This window comes from Neolamprologus brichardi, chromosome 4 (genome assembly GCF_056152115.1).
Source record: "Neolamprologus brichardi isolate AB-2024 chromosome 4, ASM5615211v1, whole genome shotgun sequence".
In the NCBI taxonomy this organism is placed as follows: domain Eukaryota; kingdom Metazoa; phylum Chordata; class Actinopteri; order Cichliformes; family Cichlidae; genus Neolamprologus; species Neolamprologus brichardi.
Genome location: NC_142107.1, coordinates 25,452,051 through 25,476,326, shown reverse-complemented (window position 1 = coordinate 25,476,326; position 24,276 = coordinate 25,452,051). Strand labels below are relative to the sequence as shown.

The following is a 24,276-nucleotide window of genomic DNA, read 5'->3' as shown; positions in this document are numbered from 1 at the left end:
GGTGTAATTCTCGGGGTTTATCTGCTGCGTTCTTCTGTGAGATGCTGCTTTTGGCCATGCAGCATGTTGTGGCTTGTTTCACCAACAGGGGGCAGTGTCTTGTCAGTGGATGGTTTTATATTCCCTTTGGCCTGCGCCCATGTCTTCACAGGACTATAGATAGAGCAGCAGATGCTCGTCAGTATGTCACACTGTGCTGATGCTGTAATTAACTTTAGAAAGCTTCAGGATTCCCTGCAGATGAGTGAAAAGTCACTTTTTATGGTATTTCTCGAATGCACAGATCCCTGAAAATGTCATTCCCATTATCAGCGTCATACCCAGTAAAGCTCCCAGTAGAGCTCCTGATGTAGGTGTCAGCTCACCACCACAGCTAAAATACCCAACAACACTCCCGAGAAATATTCCCACCAATCCGCTCTTCTCAAGAATAGCCAGTCTGTTTCCTGATGCTTTCCTCCCGCGGTCGTCTTCGCTTCGCTCCTCGTTCGCAGCTGTTTCAGCCGCCTGCAGCATCTGAGGCGTGTAGAAGAAGTCCGAGTGATCTTGTCTCTCCTGGGTTATCTTCTCCAGCAGCTCGGCGACTTGAACAGGGCTCCTGTCAGCAATGTTAAAAATAAAATATCTCCACTGGCACCGTTCAATCAGCTCCCTGAGGTGCTCGTTGTGTTTCATGGTCTCTTTTATGTCAGCTTCGTTCCCTCGCGGGTCGTTTTTGTGGGTGAACACCAGCGTAGCGTAGGCCACTGCACGTTTGCCAAAAGTGCGTTCAAAAACCTGCAGTGCTTTTAACTCTTCAGACGTGATGATTTTGAGCCTTTCCACCAACAGGAACACATGAGGACCAGGTTCAGTGGCCCACTTGATCTCTTTCACCACGTCCTCTTCACTCGATCCCATTTTAAACAGACCCGGAGTGTCCACAACAACCACGCTGTGACTGTCAGAGTCCGTCTTTCTTTCCACGTGGCAGGTCTTTGTGCGCTCTCCATGAGGATCGCTCGACGTGAATGCAGCACTGTCGCCCAGGATGATGCCTCCTAGCGTACTTTTCCCAACCGTCGTCCTCCCGAACAGGACGATCCTCAGCTCTGGGAGCTCCTGCTCATCTGTTAAAAAGGTTTGCATGTGAGAAAAGTCCCACTCGTGTGTCAAACTGTGGAATCACTTTACCCCAAAATGCATCCGCTGACCACAAATTCATGAGCAGTTTTCTCAAACAGACATTTCGAATGACCTTCATGGGCCACGTGCTGCACTGACATCGATATGCATGTAATAGTGCACACATGGAAACTTAATAATTAGACATACGCAGAAAAATAAAAATGCATCTAGATTCATTCATTCACGATGAAGTGAAAACAATCGGAAACATTTTAGTTTCAAAAACTTTTCTCGGCAGATCAATCAAATATGTGCAAACAGTCTGGATTCAGTGTTGAAGCTTCTCCATGCAGCTTCTGGGTCAGATCCGGATTGGTCGAGAGCTGTTTGTACCTCAGAGCTCCAACATGAGCACAGCTTGTGGGCTTTTTAAGGACTCATCACAGATTCTCAGTCAGATTAAGCTCCGGGGAGTCTTCCAAAACATATTAATTTGATGAGCTCCAAGTCTGCCAGCTCTCACCTTTGCCCTGTGGCACGGAAAATGCACAGACTGTCACCAAACGACTCCTAGATGGTTGGAAGAGTTCGAGCTTATTTTGTCAGGTCAGTCATTAAAACCCCCACACAGCTTTGAGCTCTGCTAGGCAGGAATGAACCTCCACCAATCAGGATTTGGGCCCAGGCGCTGATACTCAGCATGAAGAAGGGTCAACACTGTGAATACTGCCTCTGCATACATCTGATTTATTTTCTAATAAAGGTTTTGGAAACTTAACATAACAAACACCATCACTAATAGGGCCTGTAATCTTTTTCCTTCTTGGAAAACCCAACTATGCTAACAAGTTAGCATTTACAGATTAAAATGAAAAAACAAATTGAAGTTTCAGACACGACTGAAGTTGTTTAAAGGATTTGACTCAAAGGACTGAACATCTGTCATGCAGCATGTTTGGATTGTCCATTATTTACTGTGAAATAAAAGGTGATTACAATAATTTTATTAGCTGGTTACTCTGCAGTAATTCTTCAAACTAAACTCTCACTGACTGCACTCAGATATAAATGCAGACTGGAGCTAATCTGACACTAAACTGAGCCAAACAGCAGCCGGAGTATCCCTGCAGGACAACCTCACCTTCATCCTCTGGATCTTCATTGATCATCACCGAGCTCTCTGAAGGCTCAGTGCTGCTCATGTCTTCATCTGGCTGCTTAAATTTCCATCTCACCTCTATTTCACCGTCCGCTGCTCGTTTCTTCACATACAGCACTTCAGCTGTTCTAGGGCAGGAAGTGTGGCACAAAGCAACCAATCAGAAGGCTGAAAAAGAGTGCATCAGGCAGAGTGCATTTCCACAGGTCTGCCTTTTCACCCATAACAGTTACATCCCTCCATGAAGACATCGCAGTAACACATCTGTTCACAGTTTCATTTAAACCCTAACAGTGGCAAATTCAAAACAAAAGTTTCACATTATGAAAAATGATTTTGTCTTTTTTGACAGTTATGTTTGCATTTTCATATCTGTAAGACAGATTTACAGCTGGAAACAGAAACAGCTAACCTACTGTCAAAAGCAACATATCTATAGAAAGCACAGACAACACCTTATTAAACCTGGACAAATGTGAATGTAGAAGAACTATTTGTTCATTCATATAAAATAAGACAACCCTAAAAACATGCCGGGTTCTGGGGCGAGCTGGATGGTCTTTGCTTTCTCTTTGGCAGAGTCACCTTCCCAGGCTCGCTCACTTCTTCATCATTGCTTCACTTTGTAAATAAATGTGTTTTTTCTTGTATCTTGATGTCTGAGTCTGCTCCTAGTTTCCAGTTAGAGTAAAATCGTGAAAAAGTTACCAGCAGTTACAGTGTGTAGAATCTCACAGCCTGATGTCAATAGACTGCAGATTGCAGTAAAACGCTTTCTTACTCCAACCAGTTTAGGTGCATAATCCTAGCTGGGTGGAGGCTATAGGACAAACATGTTTTAGACAGCCAAGATAGATCAGGAACAATACATCTGGTTTGTACCCCATGAAGGCCAAGGCCAGCTGGCTTGTTTCTACTACTGTTTGGACCAAACCCCGAGTTTTTCCCTGTTTGCTGTCACTCTGCTGTTGGTGCTGGTTGTGCAGCATCTGCCTTCATTTACTCAGGAAAGGACATGAGACAAGCTCACTATTGCGGTGAGTTTTTGAGGATATAGTTAACTTTTCTTCTTAAAAGCTGCTGTTTTCGCCACTAGTAGCTTCTGTTAACCTCTGTAAACTGCTGTTAGCTGCTGTTACACTCTGTTGGCTGCTGTTAGCCTCTGTTAGCTGCTTTACACTCTGTTGGCTGCTGTTAGCCTCTGTTAGCTGCTGTTACACTCTGTTGGCTGCTGTTAGCCTCTGTTAGCTGCTGTTAGCCTCTGTTAGCTGCTGTTACACTCTGTTGGCTGCTGTTAGCCTCTGTTAGCTGCTGTTAGCCTCTGTTAGCTGCTGTTACACTCTGTTGGCTGCTGTTAGCCCCTGTTAGCTGCTGTTACACTCTGTTGGCTGCTGTTAGCCTCTGTTACAAGTGTTGGTGAAAAATTCTTTGAAGTGGATCTAATGTTGTTGGACTCTGATGCAAAAAATTGCTAATACAATATGAGAATAATTAAACTGTTTCTTAGAAGGAAAGTTTAGTATTTAACATACTGGAGCCTAACATTAGCTGGTATAATGTTAGCTTATACTCAGCTAAAGTTGTTGTTTGGCTAGCTAAACTTTTTTTGTAGTTAATATAATTAAAAATGAACAGTAGATTGTTATAAGTATATATTCAGTTACTACTGTTTAAAACTGTATTTTGAATTTTTTCAATGGGTGGTATATCATTTTAATGGAAAACAAATAATAATAATAAAAATATAAGTACAAGATTTTTCAAATAAAATAAAACCAGACTAAAGACAGTGTATTTCTGCATTACAGCAGTACTTCATACTCTATTTAACTTCTTTGAGCAGTTTTGTAGGAATGGGGTCTAAAAGACACGTTGATGGTTTGGAGGAAGTAAGTATTGAAGTTAACTCAGAAAGATCAATTGGAGAAAAAGAGTCTAACTTAACATCAATGGTACTAAGAGTAGCTGTAGATAATATTACATCTGTGGGATGATTATTGGTAATTTTTTCTCTAATGATAAAAATTTTATTTGTGAAGAAGTTCATGAAGTCATCACTAGTTAACGTTAAAGGGATGGTTGGCTCAAAAGAGCTCTGACTTTTTGTCAGCCTGGCTACAGTGCTGAAGAGAAACCTGGGGTTGTTCTTATTTTCTTCAATCAGTGATGAGTAGTAAGCTGTTCTGGCTTTGCGGAGGGCTTTCTTATAAAGCAACAAACTATTTCTCCAGGCTAAATGATGATCCTCTAAATTTGTGACACGCCATTTCCTCTCCAGATTACGAGTCATCTGCTTTAGGGTACGTGTTTGAGAATTATACCACGGGGTCAGGTACTTCTGATTAGAGACCTTAGTTTTCACAGGATCAAATAGCATTAGAGCATTAAAAGATAATGATAATAATGATAATAATAAAAATAATAATACTTTGGTTTTACTATTGTATAATTTTACAATCACCCTTATAATCGTTAACAATGATGTCATCAGTAACAATAATAATAATGACAGCAGCAACTTGTGTATTGTCATGATCACTTTTTGTTGTTGTAGTTTTTCTTTGTTTTCATTCTTCCTGTTTTGAATCTTAAATGCTGTTGGGCTTCTTTTTTGCGTCTCTGTACTCTTGTTAGCTCTTACAAAAGGTCTATAAAGAAATCAGAAATATCTTTTGTTGTACAGTTTTATTTTTATTATTTTTATTGCTGCATTTGATATTTTCTTCTTTCCAACTTTTGTATTTTGTTTTGTTAAAATCTTCCCGTCACTTCACAGCTGAGTCATGTCAGAAAATCAACCGTTTTGTTTGAATCATCTTTTATTTGCTGATTTTGCTGTTAATGTCTGATTAATTTCACACACTGATCGATACATTAGCATTTTAACTTTACTGAATGAGAAAGATAAAAGAACACACGAGGAGAAGAATGTGGCATCACCAAACACAACGATCACTTTAAAAAAAATTACATAAGTGTTTACAGAAAAATGATAAAGGTGGAGTTGGCACAGATGGAGCAAGCATGGAAATGTCCTTCCTCTAAAGCATGGTGATGCATTGGTTGCTGCAGAGAAGCTGAAGGTATCAGATTAATAAAGATTAAAAATAGCTGAATATTTCACTCTTTTATAGAACTCAGCTGCAGTTTTATTACAGCACAATAAATGTTTTTTTAATGGGTTTGTTGCTACAGTCTGAAGGCTTAAGGTCTCGACTTACTTCCCTGCTTTTTGTTATTATGTGAGGCAGTTGTCAAACTTTGTTGCCAGCCAGACATTTGCTTGTAGGACTAAGGTAACAAAGTCCGGGGGCAGCACAGGAGACAACAGGGCTTTAGCGACAGTGGCCACATGTTGGTCTACAGCACCCATCTGCCTCTGAGTTTTTGACTTTTGGATTTGCTTCTTTAAGACTTCCTGTGCATGTTCGAACATTTCATTGGTGTAGTTCCTTAGCTTGTTATTTTCTACCATTTCATTGATTTCCTTCACCAGCTGCTTTCGTTCTTTTGTTCTTTGGTTTTCATGACCTCTGTTGTTAATAACACAGTATTTCTGTGTTTTAAATCCCACTTTCTTAATAAACTTCCTTATCTGGTTTTTCTGCCCACCAGACAAGTCTCCATCGATATGCGTGATCAGGAGGAAGAAATAACGCATGACCTCTTTACCAAAGATCCTCCTCAGGACTTTCACTCGTTCCACATCCTGTGTCGTAAAACCGTCCTCCCAGCTGTGCACGTACAGGAACACGTGAGGCCCCCGCTCAGAATCGAACTGAAAGGTGGATGCAATGATCTTACTCAGCACCTCCTCCTTAGATTTCCTGGTGTGGCACAGGCCGAGAGTATCAGCTAAAACCAGTCTTTGGTTTCCAAACGGCGCCGTCTCGGTTGTGCACGGCGCTTCATCTGAGGCAAACGAGCTCTTCGTCACAGCAGCTTTTCCCAGGAATGTGTTCATGATTGAAGTTTTCCCAGCTCCAGTCTTTCCAATGAGCACGATCCTGAGCTCCTCTGGCGCTGTTGGAGAATTTACATTACGTGCTTCATTATCATTACAATTACATATCAGCCCTGCAGCACTCAGTCTGAACAACAGCTGATGTTTGAATGACGCTTCGATTGTTCCCAGCTTGCATTTGTTTTACTGACTTTGCAAAGAAATTAACTTTCAGATGTTTTTATTATCTTAATTATCAGCATTATAGACTCATTAGCTTTCATGTAAACCACAGTCAGTCCCATTTTACTCCCACACTTCCCCATCTTAGTTTTATGGTGTCTCGCTGATAAATTCAAAGTTCAGAAACACTTCAGATAAATATGATAGCAGCGTGTCTGTTGACCATTTGTACAGTTGAATGTTTTCATTTTCAGAAAATTTACTTCATAAAGTAACTTTGCTGTTTCATTGTGTACTGCAGTAATCGTTGGTCCGGTGAAGGGCAGGCGTTTAATTAAAAGCAGGTATATTAATGCATTAATGCCCAGAAAGCTGCTTTTTATGTTAATGTCACTTATAGGAGCTGCATAAGACGTTTGTCCTACCTTCTGGTTTACTCCCCTGGGACCCTATAAAGAGAATTGTTAAATATGTTAAAACCCCAAATGTGTACAATTATTAATTGTATTATGGTACACACTGCATATTTCAACAGATCCAGCAGATCTACATTAGGATTTTCTGACTTAAATGGCTAAAACGACACAAATCTGGAGCAGTTTCCACCTGAAGCCTTTCTGTCAAGCTGCTCAGCAGAACTTTGCCACAATTATTTAAAAGCTCAATTTAGTCAAAATGATATTAAATGTAATAACATTACTATTTTATAGATGATAAAGTTTTAGGTGATGATGTAAGCTGCACTCAGCAATGACTGCAAATAACAACTTTTCTATTATTTCATGTCGTCAGATTAACTGAGAACTGTTCAGGATTCAATTTAGAAAAAAGACAAATCTCTACATGTTACACACTTACACAAGTAATCAAGAAATTATTACAATATTAAATTATATGAAAGAAGCAACAAATGAAGGCGATTAAAAAGCCGAGTGACCTTTGATGTAATGCGGCGTCTGATAAACTATTTTAAAAACCAGCGAGCTCGGAGACTAAACGGGGAGTGTTGGACTGTGTAAGTGTAGCTTTCTCTGTTACAGATGAGACGTTTATGTTGTTAGTACTGCTGTTAATAACACATGAAAACGTAATAAGAAAGAACAGAAATGCTCTGCTGGTTTATTTACAACCTGTATGAAATGTAAAATGTACGTACCGCCCATCGTTGTCCTTTGTGCAGTGTGTCGTTGATGTCGTTGAACAGTTTGCCATCTTTATATTCAGCAGTGTGCCGCGTCCTCCCCTTAATGACGTTCGACTTTCGTCTGCTTGCCAATGAGCCGACTTCTCAGAAACCAGAAACCAAAATATCCGTGCGCAGCAAACGATAGAACCAAACAAAAGTTTGACGACTGGAGGAATCGGGGAAGCTCCCTCTCTTACAGTAAAATCATGTTTGAGTATCGAAAAGGCAATCTGGAACGAGAACTTTCCAGGATGCTGAACCTGGCATTTTGACCGTTTAGCCACAGCGGGATAGAGGAAGTATTTTTTTTGTGCAGCAGGATTACCCACACTGTAAAAACGTCAACTTGATTAATGTTGAATTAGCACATTTTCTATTGTTCGCCTAACATTTTATAACTGAATTAGTTATAAAATTAGTAGTTATACAGTAAGTAATACCACGTTCTTAAAATCTGTGATGCTAGATAATTGACATTGAATTAACAGATAAATTTAAGTTGAGTCAGCTATTGACCTACAACCAGACCTTTAGCTTGTCCATTTCAAAGCGCATAGAGGAATGGAGCTAATGTCTTTGACAAGAGAAAGAAGAGCAAACCATTACGCTGCCTTTGGTGACTAAATGCTACATTTTCTGTTTTAATATAAGCATCTTATAAACTTTAGTTAGTTCTAATTTCTTTGTTGTTAATGGGCACCAAAGAAAAAAAAATATAAAAAGTTCCATAATCAATTTATTTCATTTTTATTTATAAAGTACCAAATTTTATTTATACAGCTCCAAATCACAACAACAGCTTCCACAAGACAAAGAAAAAAGAGACAAATCCAACAATCATATGACCCCCTATGAGCAAGCACTTTGGCGACAGTGGGAAGAAAAAACTCCCTTTTAACAGGAAGAAACCTCCAGCAGACTCAGGGAGGGGCGGGGCTGTGATTGGTTGGTGAGAGAAGGAAGACAGGATAAAGACATGCTGTGGAAAAGAGACAGAGATTAATAACAGATATGATTCAATGCAGAGAGGTCTGTTAACACATAGTGAGTGAAAACAGGTGAGAGAAGAAGTGCTCCGTCCATCAGGGGAATCCCCAGCAGCCCAGATCTTTTGCAGCATTATTGAAGCAGGGTCACCTGGTCCAGCCCTAACTATATGCTTTATCAAAAAAAAGTTTGAAGGCTAATCTTAAAAGTAGAGATAGTGTCTGTCTCCTGAATCCAAATTGAATCTGGTTCCACAGAAGAGGGGCCTGAAAACTGAGGTCAGTTGGAGAGTAAAGTGCTCTAATGGGGTGATCATATCTTATGAGTAGGGTTGTCAATTTTAATGCGTTAATGCAGATTAATCTGCCATCACGATTAACCCATCTGGAGCACAGAATGACTCAAGATTTTGTCCAAAGCTTGTTGTCTGTGCTCCAGATGGGTTAAATGCGTTAAAAAGTTTTAATCGCGTTAATCATGATTACACATTAACGCGTTGACATTGACAGCCCTACTTATGAGGTCTTTAAGATAAGATGGGGCCTGGTTATTCAAGATGTTATATATGATGTGGATGTTTTTAAATTTGATTCTGGATTTAACAGAGAGACAAATGCAGGCAAAATCTGCTCTTCCTTCCTGGTCCCTGTGAGTAGTCTTGCTGCAGCATTTTGGATTAACTGAGTCATTTTTGACCAGGACATGTCCTTCAACGCACATATTAAACAAATATGTAAGACTGCTTTCTTCCATTTGTGCAACATCTCTAAAGTTAGAAATATCCTGTCTCAGAGTGACTCTGAAAAACTAGTTCATGCATTTATTACTTCCAGGCTGGACGACTGTAATTCATTATTATCAGGAAGTCCTAAAAACTTCCTGAAAAGCCTTCAGCTAATCCAAAATGCTGCAGCAAGAGTCCTGACAGGGACTAGAAAGAGAGAGCAGATTTCTCCTGTATTGGCTTCCCTTCATTGGCCGGGGAATCGGGGGATTCCCATGATGCACTGGGTGTTTCGTCTTCACTCACTATGTATTAACAGACCTCTCTGCACTGAATCATATCTGTTATTAATATCTGTCTTCCACAGCATGTCTTTATCCTGTCTTCCTTCTCTCACCCCAACCAATCACAGCAGATGGCCCCGCCCCTCCCTGAGCCTGGTTCTGCTGGAGGTTTCTTCCTGTTAAAAGGAAGTTTTTCCTTCCCACTGTCACCAACGTGCTTGCTCATAGGGGGTCATATGATTGTTGGGGTCTTCTCTTTTTTCTTTGTATTGTGGCAGCTGTTGTTGTGATTTGGAGCTGTATAAATAAAATTGAAATAAAAATTGAAGTTTTTGGACTGGACGGACCGAGACATACCAGTCTGTCGTGGTAAAGAGAGACCTGAATGGTGAAGCAGAGGTCAAAATTTACCGGTCGATCTACATCCTCATCCTCACGTATGGGTAGTTACCAAAAGTATAAGAATTACATCGTGGATACAAAGGGTGGAAATGAGCTTTCTCCAATGAGTGGCTGGTCTCTCCTTTAGAGAAACCAGGTGAGATACTCCTCGCTATTGAAAGGAGCCAGTTGATGTGGTTCGGGCATCTGATAAGGATGCCTCCTGGTGTCTCCTGTGTGAGATTTTCTAGGCATGTCCGACTGGAAGGAGGCCCCAGGGCAGACCCAGGACACACTTGAGAGATTATGTCTCTTGGCTGGCCTGGAAATGTCCTCGTGTTCCCAAGGATAAGCTGAAGGAGGTGCCTAAGGAGAGGGATGTCTGGACTCCTCTCCTTAGGCTTATACTCCTGTGACATGGCCCTGGACAAGTAGAAGAAAATAGATGGAGAAAAAGAGTCTAAAACATATCAGTAGCATTGAAAGTATCTGTATATATGTTACGTGTTACGAGATGGTTACTGAGGGCTTTCCTATCAATCCAGGCTACATAAAGTTCTTTTGAATTACTGAGACATAATAATAATAATAATGGATTGGATTTATATAGCGCTTTTCAAGGCACCCAAAGCGCTTTACAATGCCACTATTCATTCGCTCTCGCATTCACACACTGGTGGAGGCAGCTACGGTTGTAGCCACAGCTGCCCTGGGGCAGACTGACAGAAGCGAGGCTGCCATATCGCGCCATCAGCCCCTCTGGCCATCACCAGAGACATCATTTCTGCTCCAGCTTGTAGTTTTTCTGATTCAAGGTGTGTCCTTGAGGGTTATACCAGGGAGTCAAATACTTCTGATTTGAGAGTTTTATTCTTCAGAGGAGCTAAAGTGTCCAGAGTCATATGCAGTGTAGATGTTGAACTATTAAAAAGATAATCGACCTCTGTGGAGGTAGAGTTCAGGTAGCTTCCCTGCACTGTGCTGGCGCATGGCATTGAATATCAATGAAGGAATTATATCCTATAAGAATTATAAACTTAGTTACAGCACTTTTAGAACGACGTCTACTGTGACGAAATCTATTACTCACCGCCGTGTAAACCTTTATCGTAAATTTAAACGTGATTTGGAATGGAATTTTTTCTCCTCAGTTTTCAGGAAATACTGAAAATATTCAGTTTCTGTGCCATATGTAGGGAAATGATCCAGTGTGATTTTACAAACAACAACAACACAGCAACAACAACAAAAAAAGTTTTTTTGAGTTTTACAGCTAGGGTGAATATGGTTAAGCATCAGGCTTTCAAATGAATTAAAACTCTGTCTGGGTCTTTGGTTGATTAATATGCTGGTGTGAAAAATTGCTGCCACACCTCCCCCTCGACCTGTGCTTCGAGATTTCTGGTAGTTAGAATGACTCGGGGGTGTTGATTCATTTAAACTAACATAATCATCCTGCTGCAACCAGGTTTCTGTAAGGCAGAGTAAATCGATTTGTTGATCAATTATTAAGTCATGTACTAACAGAGACTTGGAAGTCATTTTTTTGGTGACCTGCTTTACCTGTTGAGCTACAGCCCCCCACCCCAAACTCATCACGCTACACTTGATGAACCCTAACTGTGACTGTGAACACGATAACCACTGTGCACCAATCACACACTGCTCTTTATTTTAAATCCATCACAGTACTGCAAACCTAAACTGCTGAGTATTTTCATGCAGCCTTTAGATAACAGCCTAGTTTGTTTTGCAGCACGTTTCACATGCAAAGACCAATATCTGATTTAAAAACAGGACTTACACTGGTGTGAAAAAGTATTTGCATCCTTGCTGAGTTCCTGCTTTTTTTGTATGTTTGTCACACTTACATGTTTCAGATCATCAAACAAATTTAAATATTAGACAAAGATAACACAAGTAAACACAAAATGCAGCTTCTAAATGAACATGTTTTTTATTGAGGGGAAAATAAACCAAACCTACATGACCCTGTGTGAAACAGTGATTGCCTCCTAAATACAATGACTGGTTGGGCCTCTCTTAGCAGCAACAACTGCATTCGAGCATTTGCATTAACTGGCTACCTGGAGTCTTTTACAGGACTGTGGAGGATTTCTGGCCCACTCATCTTTGCCAAATTGTTGTAATTCAGCCACGTTGGAGGATTTTCCAGCATGAACCGCCTTTTTAATCATGCCACAACATCTCAGTCAAATTCAGGTCTGGACTAGGCCGCTCATTTTGCTTTTCAGAGGTGCGTCTGAGTGAAGTCATGAACTGATGGCCAGATATTCTCCTTCAGGATGTTTTGGTAGACAGCAGAATTCATGCATTCAGGTCACGAGGCTGCAAAACAGATGCCTGAAGCCTTTGTTTGGATGTTTGTGAATCAGTGATTGTGTTACCTACTTCCTTCTCTTTCTGTGTTATGTGTTAAGCACAGATTGCTCCATACTCACAAAATGTTGGGAAGTCATTTGAAACAGTGTCTCTGTATTAACCCTGGCTAACTGTGCAGATTGTGATCTCTTCCTGCTGACATGTGGTATTTGCTGTGTGCCAGATTAGCATGTTCAGGACGGTTTAACACGCCCTGTTTGTGTTTTTTCTTCTTCACAAATGTGCTCTGCTCTGTAAAACTGAAAGAACTGTGTAGCTGTCATTTCCTGAGGTGCCACTTGCTTTGTAACCACAGGGTGAGGTTTTATGGGTATGAGTCCAATTTTCACACAGCATGTTCTTAAAGCAATGAAACACCATGGTTTGCAGCCACGTGTTTGTGATGTGTGTAACTATGTTTCCACACGTGGAGAAGGACTCGGCATTCAGTGTGTTTGCAGGCCTCAGGGTGTGGAATATTATGTATTTTCCATGCAGTGTGGATGTTCCTGTACAGCAGGGTGTGGGTCTTCATTGTATCCATCACCACTCAGTTCTGGTCATCTTTAAAATGTCTGTCCTGTCCTTAGACGCCAGTAAACGGACAGTTGGATTGCACCAGCACCTTTGTTTTTATGCCAGTATACCTCATGTGTTTTCAACACGTCAGTTTCTTCACTTTGTTCCTCACTTCTCTTCAACCTTTTTATGCTCTGCTTCACAAGCGTGCAGTACTTCCTCTTTCATGAGTGTTGCACTCCTACAGATGCAAAACATCACAGCTGTATTTCACCGCCTGTAACCTTTGTAAAGTGTGCCTTACATTTCCTGTCTAAACATCTCTGCGCCCCCTCAGCGCACACCTGAGGACTGAGACAAGCAGCTCATCAAGACAACATGATGACAGGAAAAGTTCATAAATAACCATAAAGAATAATGGACAGAATAATCTTCCTCTGATTTTGGTCCTGTGTTTCAGGCCCTCCTCTCTCATTTTAGTTTTTACAGCTGAACCTGAACTAGCTTGCCTTCCTCTCTGGGACGAGCCCTGTATGTGCACTGTGGTTAAACAGTTGAAGCTGCTGCCCTGAGGGCTGTACCATGAAGCTGGGTTAATGGGTTAACACAGATTAAAGTCAGAGTTGTCAGTCTCACAAGGTGAATGTCTTTTAATTTATCAGATCACCATGGTAACCTATACTGAACACTTGACCTAGTTCAGAGCAGGCTCTGCTCAGAGTTTTGGTTAAATTAATCTGGAAGCCATGTTTTCATTGAGTCTTTTATGACTCAAAAATGAAACTCCCCTAGTGACCACTTGAGTCTGACTCCAAAAGGGAGCAGGAGTCTTTCTGAGTTTTAATTACATCTTCAAACAGAGATTGGAGTCTGTACAACAAGAAGGCAAACTGCAAACAGGCGGTGAACCCAAAAAGGCTGAGGAGGAGGGGCTTTACACAACTGTTCCTGTACAAGAGGCTGATATTTATCAGCTTGGGGTGAACTGCAAGAGCTCGTCTCAGGCATCTTAACCGCGAGTTTCTGTTTCATGCAACATGCAGCATGCAGAGGTACAAGTACAGAACTTAACCCCCTCTGTTAAAACACTGATGAATGCACATGAACTTAAAATGCCACATTTTATTTTCACTGCAGTCCCCCCCCTTTGAAAATTCAAATTCTCACTCGTAGCAAATAAAAATACCAAGCTTATCGTAAATTAATTACATTTCAGAGGGGAATTAAAAGATAATAATCATAAAATATAAGTTAGCTTTAGTCTGATTTAATTGTGTAAGTAGTAACTAAATTCACGTGTGTGCAGGATGCTGTTTTTAATCAGTTAGCTCCAGTTTAGCCTCCCAGTTAGACTTTTTTTTGAGTTTTCCAGCTAGGGTGAATATGGATATACATCAGGTTTTCAAATGAATTAAAAGTCTGTCTGGGTCTTTGGTTGATTAATAGGCTGGTGTGAAAAATTGCTGCCACACCTCCCCCTCGACCTGTGCTTCGAAGTTTCTGGTAGTTAGAATGACTCGGGGGTGTTGATTCATTTAAACTACCATAATCATCCTGCTGCAACCAGGTTTCTGTAAGGCAGAGTAAATCAATTTGTTGATCAATTATTAAGTCATGTACTAACAGAGACTTGGAGGAGAGAGACCTAATGTTTAATAATCCACATTTCACTGTTTTACTCTTTGGTTCAGATGTGGATACTGTATTGTTCTTTCTTTGTAATTGTTTATGTTTAAGTTGTTTGTTGCTGGTTTTTAGTTTGTTTTTTGTCTTTTTGGAAGCTGACACAGTCTCTATGGAGATGGGTTTATGGGGGGGTAGCAGGAGGAGAGAAGCTGCAGAGAGGCGTGTAAGACTGCAACTCTGCTTCCTGGTCCCAACTCTGGATAGTCATGTTTTGGGGGGTTTAATAAATTTGTCCATATTTCTAGAAATGAGAGCTGCTCCATCCAAAGTGGGATGGATGCCGTCTGTCCTAACAAGACCAGGTTTCCTCCAGAAGGTTTGCCAATTATCTATGAAGCCCACATCGTTTCTGGGACACCACTCAGACAGCCAGCAATTTAAGGAGAACATGCGGCTAAACATGTCACTCCTGGTCTGATTGGGGAGGGGACCAGAGAAAACTACAGAGTCCCACATTGTTTTGGCAAAGTTGCACACCGATTCAATATTGATTTTAGTGACCTCTGAGTCACACAAGTGGGTGTCTTTACCATTTTCTTTTAAATGTATGTTTATCTTTATAATTCAAGTAACAATTTGTCAGTTGAACTGAATTTCTTAGCCTTTTTTTCCTCTCATCTCTGAAACACTTCAGTCTGGTTTCAAAGCACTACATAGCACTGAAACTGTGCTTTTAAAAGATTTTATTGATCTTGTATTAATTGCTGACTCTGGAACTCTGTTATTTTAGTGCTTTTAGACCTGAATGCTGCATTTGATACAACAGATCATGGTATTCTAGTGTCTAGACCTGAGAACCCTGTGGGTATTAAAGGAACTGCGCTTGAATGTTTTAAATCTTATTTAACCAGCACCAATCTTGACAGTTTTTCTGTCAGGTTTGGTGGCTCTTCATCCACATCCAACCCCCTTTAATGCAGAGTGCCTAAAGGATATATCCTTGGTCCAGCATTTTCTTCCTTTACATGCTCCCATATAGGTTCTATTTTCAGAATCAGAATCTCATTTCACTGTTACGCCAATGATTCTCAAATCTACTTTCCTCTTAAAAAATTCAGTTAAAGGACTAGATGTTACAGTCCCTGATAATGCATTGCTTTAAATGGAGAGACTCTTGAGGGATGGCTGTTATGAGGAAAGGCAGCCCAGAAACACACATTGCTGTGTGCCTCAACTTTCGGTCTTTTACCCAGGCTAATCTGCCATTTTCCTTCCTTGGTTAGGTTTAGGGATTAGATCTAGATTATCATTTTAAATTTGGGACACATCATCAGTGGACCTTGGATTCATCGGGTGTTTCGGCCATTATCACTAGACACCCTCATCCAAAGAGGCCCTGCCAGGGCTGATCAGGCCCTGGAGTGTGTCACTGGTTTATGTTAAATTGTTATTTCTCTTCTTCTTTCTTCTGTTTTGGTTTCCTACAGTTTATTTTCTATCTATTTCTATCTACTGCAACTGATAAATACTTACCTCTTTAGCATTTATGGAGCCTGTTTTTTTTTGTCTTGTCTTGTCTTTGCTGTCTTGACAATATAAAATCATGGTTGGCATTACATTTTTGAATATAAATGATCAAAAAAATAAAAACAAAACAGAGATTGTAGTATCTGGACCTTTAGACCCTCGTCCTTCTCTTAAGGATGACCTTGGCCCTCTGGAAAAGTCCAGAACTCCTGTTGCAAATAATCTGCGAGTGTTCTTTGAAGGCAGTTTTTTATTTGAGAAACAAATAAATTCTGTTGTAAAAGTCAGCTTTTCCCACCTCAGAGTGTTGTTTAAGTGTGTTTATTAAGAAATTGATTGATTGAGGTGAGGTTGAATTATCTGGTGATTATATTCTGTCTACACTTCAAATGAATTACATTATGACATTAAGTCTTTGGGGAGTAGTTCTTATCAGTGAGCTGAGATTTTAGCTTCACTTTCTAATTTGTGCGACTAGTTAAATATAAGAGAAGTATAATATGTTAATCCTGTGGGACTGAAATCTCTTTTGAGCATTCACAGAACTCTTGCTTAAGATAAATAAAACATGTTGCCTGTTTGATTTATTTATTGTCTTACTGACTGAGAAACCAAAGTCCAGATTTTGGTTTTTAGGAATGCTTAAGTGAATCTCAGGGGCTGTGTTTAGCTGACAAGTTGGAGCTGTCACAGAAAAGTACTGATGCCCTCTGGTGGTTCAACAAAGCTGCTACACTGAACACATACACTGCTTTGAATTGTGAGACATCAAGTATTTTGTGTATCTACCTGAAGACGCAGTTTTTTCTTTTATCTTCCGACATTTAAACAAATATATTATTTGGTTGAATATTCAACCCAGTAATAATGAAACGTCATTATGATCAGTTAATGAAGCACAGGAGTGGCTGAGGGATCGTAACGTCAGATATCTTTATTGTTCATGTTCAGTGATCTGCAGACAAACCATCACATAGTTTTTGTTGTATGTAAGTGTGAGTTTATTTCTGCATGAAACAATTGAATCATAGGAATAATTTAAAACACTCTTTCCCAAATTCCTGTTTTAACTCCTCTTCACTGTTTAGCAGTTAATGTCAGGCCCAAACTGTGGACCAGACTTCCACATTACAGAAGATCCAAATTTCCTTCATTGTTGATGATTGTTTTCTGTTTCACGATTACACCAGACCTGCTTCTTCTCCCACACTATTGGTTTGAATAGAATCAAACTTACATACAATACTCATCTAATGGGTCTTCACTCAAACTGTGCTCAGGGTTATATTTGTCACTTTTTGGACAATAAGTTGTGAATTCTGACGTATTGTGCTGAGTGAGCTTCTATATCACTGACCTCCTAGTTTTAATGCCGATGTCATTTTAATTTCCACTTTAATGTTCTTTGTCTTGATAAACCACTAAAAACAAAAGATCGTCTGAAGGTTATACCAAAGAACAAAACAGAAACCCGTCACTCTGTTTTCTCCATTATTAGACTGTCTACTGTCGGTTGCGCACTTCCACTGTCATAGTCGCTTGACTACAGTTTGTGATGGTGGAGGTAAGGGTAACATCATTATCTCTGTAAGTAAGAGTGGGACCCTCAGCTCTTCCTCTGACAAACCCTTGCTGTTCATCGTTATGCATAGTGTTAAACAGAGAAGAATTACATTGTTTGTCGATGGTAAAGACTCCGATTCCATGCCAGATGTAGTACAGGCCATAATCGAAAGGAACAGAGAACATGACAGCGATTTTCTTATCAGCTCGCTTTGTAGATTCATTGTAAAGATCGTAGGTGACGACTCCAACACATCCACGCGCTGCGCCACCCGTCTTAGAAAACGCAGCGCTGCCATATTCAGAAGTGCGCAGTGTTGAAGGCATGGCAGTGTCATATTGTCCACTCTCCAAATGCATTCTGGACAGAGAAACAAGAGACATCGCAATGAATATGTCAATTTTGAAATGAAGGGCAGCGGTGATGAGGCAGGCGTGTACCAGGGTTACTTTGGATTAACAGAAAATGTTTGGTTGCCACAAAGACTGCAGAGCAAACATTTAACAGTCACGCAGTATAAATACTTCCAACACGACACTTTCCATATCACATCCTGATATACAAAAAGATTTACCAAATTTCCCACAATGTTTATAAAAAAATAGTAGTGTTTGGCTTTTTGACATATTTGGATAAATAAACATTTGATCCTCCTTGAACTTATGAAGCGTCTCGGATGAGAGGCCTTCAGCCTGTACCACAGGCCTTCAAGCTGGCTGTAGTTAAACCTTTACTCAAAAAGCATCTCTAGACCCAGCAGTCTTAGCTAATTATAGGCCAATCTCCAACCTTCCTTTCATATCAAACATCCTTGAAAGAGTAGTTGTCAAACAGCTAACAGATCATCTGCAGAGGAATGGTTTATTTGAAGAGTTTCAGTCAGGTTTCAGAGCTCATCACAGCACAGAAACAGCTTTAGTGAAGGTTACAAATGATCTTCTTATGGCCTCTGACAGTGGACTCATCTCTGTGCTTGTCCTTCTTGACCTTAGTGCAGCGTTCGATAAACTGTGAAGCGATGTGGCTGAAAAATCTGAGTGCGCCAAACGTTTGTGTGGTGCGCCTAAGAAAAAAATGTAGGTGCACCACTGCAACCGTGGCAAATAGTTAGTCTAGAGCCCCGCCCTGAACACCACTCACAGTTCTCACATCAGTCATTATTCACTATTGTGTGAAATATGTGCATCAACATATTTCTCAGTATGCTTCTCATCTGAACACAGATCTCACACTTTCCTCAGCACTGTTTGTATTTCAATCAAATCCCTTCAAACTTTATTCAGACGTGTATGAAAGAGCAAACATAGCAACACATGTAACAGCAGTGAATTAAAATAAACACGTTCTAAGAAGAGTTTTAGGTAAAACAAACAGTAATTAGATTTTACATACAAACCTTTTGTTTTTGTGTCACACTTTTCTACATGAGGACAATATTTTTCCAGAAAAGTTTTGATAAAAGTCTCAAAAATGTAATGAAAGGATGTGAATTCAGAGATCAGAGATGAAGTGATTGACTGAGTTTTCATGACTAATAGGATAAAAGTTTTGATTGCTGGAGTGTGTTTTGCACAGGCGAGTGTGTGTAAGGAGAAACTGAGAGCTGCTCCAAGGCGAACGAGAAAAACCGTAACACTGATGCTTCTGATCGATGGCTGTGATCATCATAACGAACACCCCTAACATGCTTTATATTGGTCTCTGTTAGTCATGTCGTTCATGTCTCTATTTTTAATCTGCTCAATAGTTCTGTTATTAACAGCATGTCAATGATCTGTGAAGCACTTTGAACTAACCAGCAGATGAAATGATTGATTAGTTGTGTTTGAGTAAGGAGTCACCTGGGGTTGTGCAGCGTGTAGTTCCTGCTGTCATTCCTAAAGACAACTTTACACTCTCGAGAGTCAGAAGCACCCATGACGTCTGCAAGCAGAAGAACAAAACGACTGAGCCTTCAGACGTGAGGAGGTTTTTCTTTCACATCAACAATTCTGCACTGTGGACACATCCTGCCTTCAGATAATTGGTGCAGTAGCTGCAGCTGTGTCTCAGTTCAGGAGCTGCACTGAAGGACTCGGCTGTGAGGGCCGGAGTGAGCGGCTGTATAGTGTAGCCCAGAGCTCTGATCTACAACACGAAGCTCAGGTTGCCGACACAGGTCAACGTTAACATTCATTGTATTAATAAATGTATTTATTTTAAAAAACGACAGCAGTGAAACTTAAATTTCAAATACTGAGCTTCAGTATTTACATTTCATATCATTTGATATCTTCTTTATCTCAAAGGCAAATATAAAGAGACACATGCTGTTCCTTTACTGTATTGATGCCTCAACCTGAAAGCTTAAAAGGCTTATCACAAGCTGTGATTAATTGTATAGCAAATATTCGCTGGGTGAGAAAAACATGTGTTATCATAACTGTTTGAAGTCATATATAAAAGAAGTCAGAGCCTTAAATAGACTGATCCTTGTTAAATGCATCTAGCAGGAAATATGATCTAAAGCTGTAGATAAACTTAGCTAAAAAAATAAAGCATATATATAAATGTACAAGCATGTAAACGTCTACAGCAGTAATCCAACACACACCGTGTTTCATTTAACTGAAGAAGAAAATACTGACATTTATTTTCAGCCACATTCGGTTGCTGAATTTCTCACTGCCCTTTATTCTCTTTACAGTAGTAAATACAGTACTGTACACAGTATTACAGTACTGTACACAGTATTACAGTATTACAGTACTACAGTACTGTGTACAGTATTACAGTACTGTGTACAGTATTACAGTATTACAGTACTGTGTACAGATTACAAAGTTCAGATTCTGTTTCAACAATCACAGTGAGGCTCCCACAGTCTAAACCCCTGCGTTAGAAAATGCAGTGAATCAGAGGAAGATGTACGTACAACACTAAATTTTAAAAATTAATTTTAAAATATCAAACAATGAAAGATTGACTTACAATAATGCGATGAGTTCAGATAAAAGCAATAAGCAGTGTCCACATGGGTCGTCCTCCCGGTGTAGCTGTGTTACTAAGCAGTCCTCTTTTTATACCCTGAAAGTGAAAGTACAGGGGGCTGAGAGGAGCCTACTGACTCATCTAGGACTCTGACTTTCACCACTTTCACTTTCAGCGCCTATACACAGCACACACGTACCACACTCACAGCATTTAGCAAAGACAGGTGCAATGATGACAATAGTGAACTAAAACTCAGGGTGGATAAAGATATTATTAGTGCAGGACAAGAAATGACACCGACCTCTCCCACAGGGGGATTGTAGGAAAGGGGAGGGGCCAAAGGGGAATCCTGAATTTACAGGGTTGCACCAAAGAAGAAGAAAAGGATGAGGAGGGGCTCTAACTGATGATGAAGATAACTACAGACTTGGAGGTCCTAACAGTAAGGTTTCATTGTAGCCCAGAGCTCTGGTCTACAACACGAAGCTCAGGTCGCCGACACAGGTCAACGTTAACATTCATTGTAGTAATAAATGTATTTATTTTAAAAAATGACAGCAGTGAAACTTAAATTTCAAATACTGAGCTTCAGTATTTACATTTCATATCGTTTGATATCTTCTTTATCTCAAAGGCAAATATCTCTTACAGCTTATAAACGGATGAATTATCTATGAAAGAGACACATGTTGTTCCTTTACTGTATTGATGCCTCAACCTGAAAGCTTAAAAGGCTTATCACAAGCTGTGATTCATTGTATAGCAAATATTTCTTTGCTGGGTGAGAAAAACATGTGTTATCATAACTGTTTGAAGTCATATATAAAAGACGTCAGAGCCATAAACAGGCTGATCTTTGTTAAATGCATCTAGCAGGAAATATGATCTAATGCTGTAGATAAACTTAGCTAAAAAAATAAAGCATATATATAAATGTACAGGCATGTAAACGTCTACAGCAGTAATCCAACACACACCGTGTTTCATTTAACTGAAGAAGAAAATACTGACATTTATTTTCAGCCACATTCGGTTGCTGAATTTCTCACTGCCCTTTATTCTCTTTACAGTAGTAAATACAGTACTGTACACAGTATTACAGTACTGTGTACACTACTATCCAGAGTTGGGACCAGGAAGCAGAGTTGCAGTCTTACACGCCTCTCTGCAGCTTCTCTCCTCCTGCTACCCCCCCAAAAACCCATCTCCATAGAGACTGTGTCAGCTTCCAAAAAGACAAAAAACAAACTAAAAACCAGCAACAAACAACATAAACAATTACAAAGAAAGAACAATACAGTATCCACATCTGAACCAAAGAGTAAAACAGTGAAATGTGGATTATTAAATATTAGGTCTCTCTCCTCCAAGTCTCTGTTAGTACATGACTTAATAATTGATCAACAAATTGATTTACTCTGCCTTACAGAAACCTGGTTGCAGCAGGATGATTATGTTAGTTTAAATGAATCAACACCCCCGAGTCATTCTAACTACCAGAAATCTCGAAGCACAGGTCGAGGGGGCGGTGTGGCAGCAATTTTTCACACCAGTCTATTAATTAATGAAAGACCAAGACAGACTTTTAATTCATTTGAAAGCCTGATGCTTAACATTGTCCACCCCAGCTGTGAAACTCAGAAACCAGTCTTACTTGTTATCATCTATCGTCCACCTGGGCCTTACACTGAGTTTCTGTCTGATTTCTCAGACTTTATATCTAATTTAGTTCTGAGCTCAGATAAAATAATTATTGTGGGTGATTTTAACATCCATGTTGATGCTAAAAATGACAGCCTCAACATGGCATTTAATCTGTTGTTAGACTCAATTGGTTTCTCTCAAAATGTAAAAGAACCCACCCACCACTTTAATCACACTCTAGATCTTGTTTTAACATATGGCATAGAAACTGAACATTTAACAGTGTTTCCTGAAAACCCTCTCCTGTCTGATCATTTCTTGATAACATTTACATTTACAATAATTGATTACACAGCAGTGGAGAGTAGACTTTATCAAAGTAGATGTCTTTCTGAAAGCACTGTAACTAAGTTTAAGAACATAATCCAGCCACTGTTATCATCGTCAATGCCCTGTACCAACACAGAGCAGAGCAGCTATCTGAACGCTACCCCAACAGAGGTCGATTATCTTGTTAATAATTTCACCTCCTCACTACGTACGACTCTGGATACTGTAGCTCCGGTGAAAACTAAGGTCTCTAATCAGAAGTACCTGACCCCGTGGTATAATTCTCAAACACGTACCCTAAAGCAGATGACTCGTAATCTGGAGAGGAAATGGCGTGTCACAAATTTAGAGGATCATCATTTAGCCTGGAGAAATAGTTTGTTGCTTTATAAGAAAGCCCTCCGCAAAGCCAGAACAGCTTACTACTCATCACTGATTGAAGAAAATAAGAACAACCCCAAGTTTCTCTTCAGCACTGTAGCCAGGCTGACAAAAAGTCGGAGCTCTTTTGAGCCAACCATCCCTTTAACGTTAACTAGTGATGACTTCATGAACTTCTTCACAAATAAAATTTTTATCATTAGAGAAAAAATTACCAATAATCATCCCACAGATGTAATATTATCTACAGCTACTCTTAGTACCATTGATGTTAAGTTAGACTCTTTTTCTCCAATCGATCTTTCTGAGTTAACTTCAATAATTACTTCCTCCAAACCATCAACGTGTCTTTTAGACCCCATTCCTACAAAACTGCTCAAAGAAGTCCTGCCATTGATTAATTCTTCGATCTTATATATGATCAACCTATCTCTAATAATCAGCTATGTACCACAGGCCTTCAAGCTGGCTGTAGTTAAACCTTTACTCAAAAGCCATCTCTAGACCCAGCAGTCTTAGCTAATTATAGGCCAATCTCCAACCTTCCTTTATATCAAACATCCTTGAAAGAGTAGTTGTCAAACAGCTAACAGATCATCTGCAGAGGAATGGTTTATTTGAAGAGTTTCAGTCAGGTTTCAGAGTTCATCACAGCACAGAAACAGCTTTAGTGAAGGTTACAAATGATCTTCTTATGGCCTCTGACAGTGGACTCATCTCTGTGCTTGTCCTTCTTGACCTTAGTGCAGCATTCGATACTGTTGACCATAATATCCTATTAGAGCGATTAGAACATGCTGTAGGTATTACAGGTATTGCACTGCAGTGGTTTGTATCATATCTATCTAATAGACTCCAATTTGTGCATGTAAATGGAGAGTCCTCTTCACACACTGAGGTTAATTATGGAGTTCCACAGGGTTCAGTGCTAGGACCAATTCTGTTTACATTATACATGCTTCCCTTAGGCAGCATCATTAGAAGACATAGCATACATTTACACTGCTATGCAGATGACACCCAGCTCTATCTGTCCATAAAGCCAGATAACACACACCAATTAGTTAAACTGCAGGAATGTCTTAAAGACATAAAGACTTGGATGGCCACTAACTTTCTGCTTCTTAACTCAGATAAAACTGAGGTTATTGTACTCGGCGCTGAAAAGCTTAGAAATATGGTATCTAACCAGATTCTTACTCTGGATGGCATTACCTTGGCCTCCAGTAACACTGTGAGGAACCTTGGAGTCATTTTTGACCAGGACACGTCCTTCAACGCACATATTAAACAAATATGTAAGACTGCGTTCTTCCATTTGCGCAACATCTCTAAAGTTAGAAATATCCTGTCTCAGAGTGACGCTGAAAAACTAG

The 24,276-nt window shown here is 39.9% G+C and overlaps 3 protein-coding genes across 3 annotated transcripts; all 3 read right to left on the bottom strand.

Annotated features, from left to right (window-relative positions):
• On the bottom strand, positions 1–2,309 carry LOC102796917 (GTPase IMAP family member 5-like). The gene is made up of 2 exons (XM_087840391.1): positions 2,249–2,309; positions 1–1,109 (listed from the first exon to the last, which is right to left on the bottom strand). Exons 1-2 carry the CDS (start codon positions 2,307–2,309, stop codon positions 253–255), a joined length of 918 nt encoding a protein of 305 aa, XP_087696517.1. The 3' UTR covers positions 1–252.
• Positions 2,310–5,453: 3,144 nt separating this feature from the next.
• Positions 5,454–7,555, bottom strand: LOC148103057 (GTPase IMAP family member 4-like). The gene is made up of 3 exons (XM_087840438.1): positions 7,549–7,555; positions 6,818–6,841; positions 5,454–6,289 (listed from the first exon to the last, which is right to left on the bottom strand). The coding sequence occupies exons 1-3, from the start codon at positions 7,553–7,555 to the stop codon at positions 5,505–5,507; spliced, it is 816 nt and encodes a 271-aa protein (XP_087696564.1). The 3' UTR covers positions 5,454–5,504.
• Positions 7,556–17,511: 9,956 nt separating this feature from the next.
• LOC148103056 (uncharacterized) lies at positions 17,512–20,587 on the bottom strand. The gene is made up of 3 exons (XM_087840390.1): positions 20,543–20,587; positions 19,414–19,495; positions 17,512–17,932 (listed from the first exon to the last, which is right to left on the bottom strand). Exons 2-3 carry the CDS (start codon positions 19,488–19,490, stop codon positions 17,512–17,514), a joined length of 498 nt encoding a protein of 165 aa, XP_087696516.1. The 5' UTR covers positions 19,491–19,495; positions 20,543–20,587.
• Between the last annotated feature and the right edge of the window lie 3,689 nt (positions 20,588–24,276).

What these genes read in the sequence shown, in the direction of transcription:
- LOC102796917 (XM_087840391.1), bottom strand. Translation starts at nt 2,309, where the DNA reads ATGAGCAGCACTGAGCCTTCAGAGAGCTCGGTGATGATCAATGAAGAT. An exon ending in TGAAGATCCAGAGGATGAAG is followed by an intron (nt 1,110 to 2,248) that starts GTGAGGTTGTCC and finishes CCTTTTTAACAG; the next exon opens with ATGAGCAGGAGCTCCCAGAG.
- LOC148103057 (XM_087840438.1), bottom strand. An exon ending in CCAGGGGAGTAAACCAGAAG is followed by an intron (nt 6,290 to 6,817) that starts GTAGGACAAACG and finishes ATTCTCCAACAG; the next exon opens with CGCCAGAGGAGCTCAGGATC.
- LOC148103056 (XM_087840390.1), bottom strand. Translation starts at nt 19,490, where the DNA reads ATGGGTGCTTCTGACTCTCGAGAGTGTAAAGTTGTCTTTAGGAATGAC. An exon ending in TACACGCTGCACAACCCCAG is followed by an intron (nt 17,933 to 19,413) that starts GTGACTCCTTAC and finishes TTCTCTGTCCAG; the next exon opens with AATGCATTTGGAGAGTGGAC.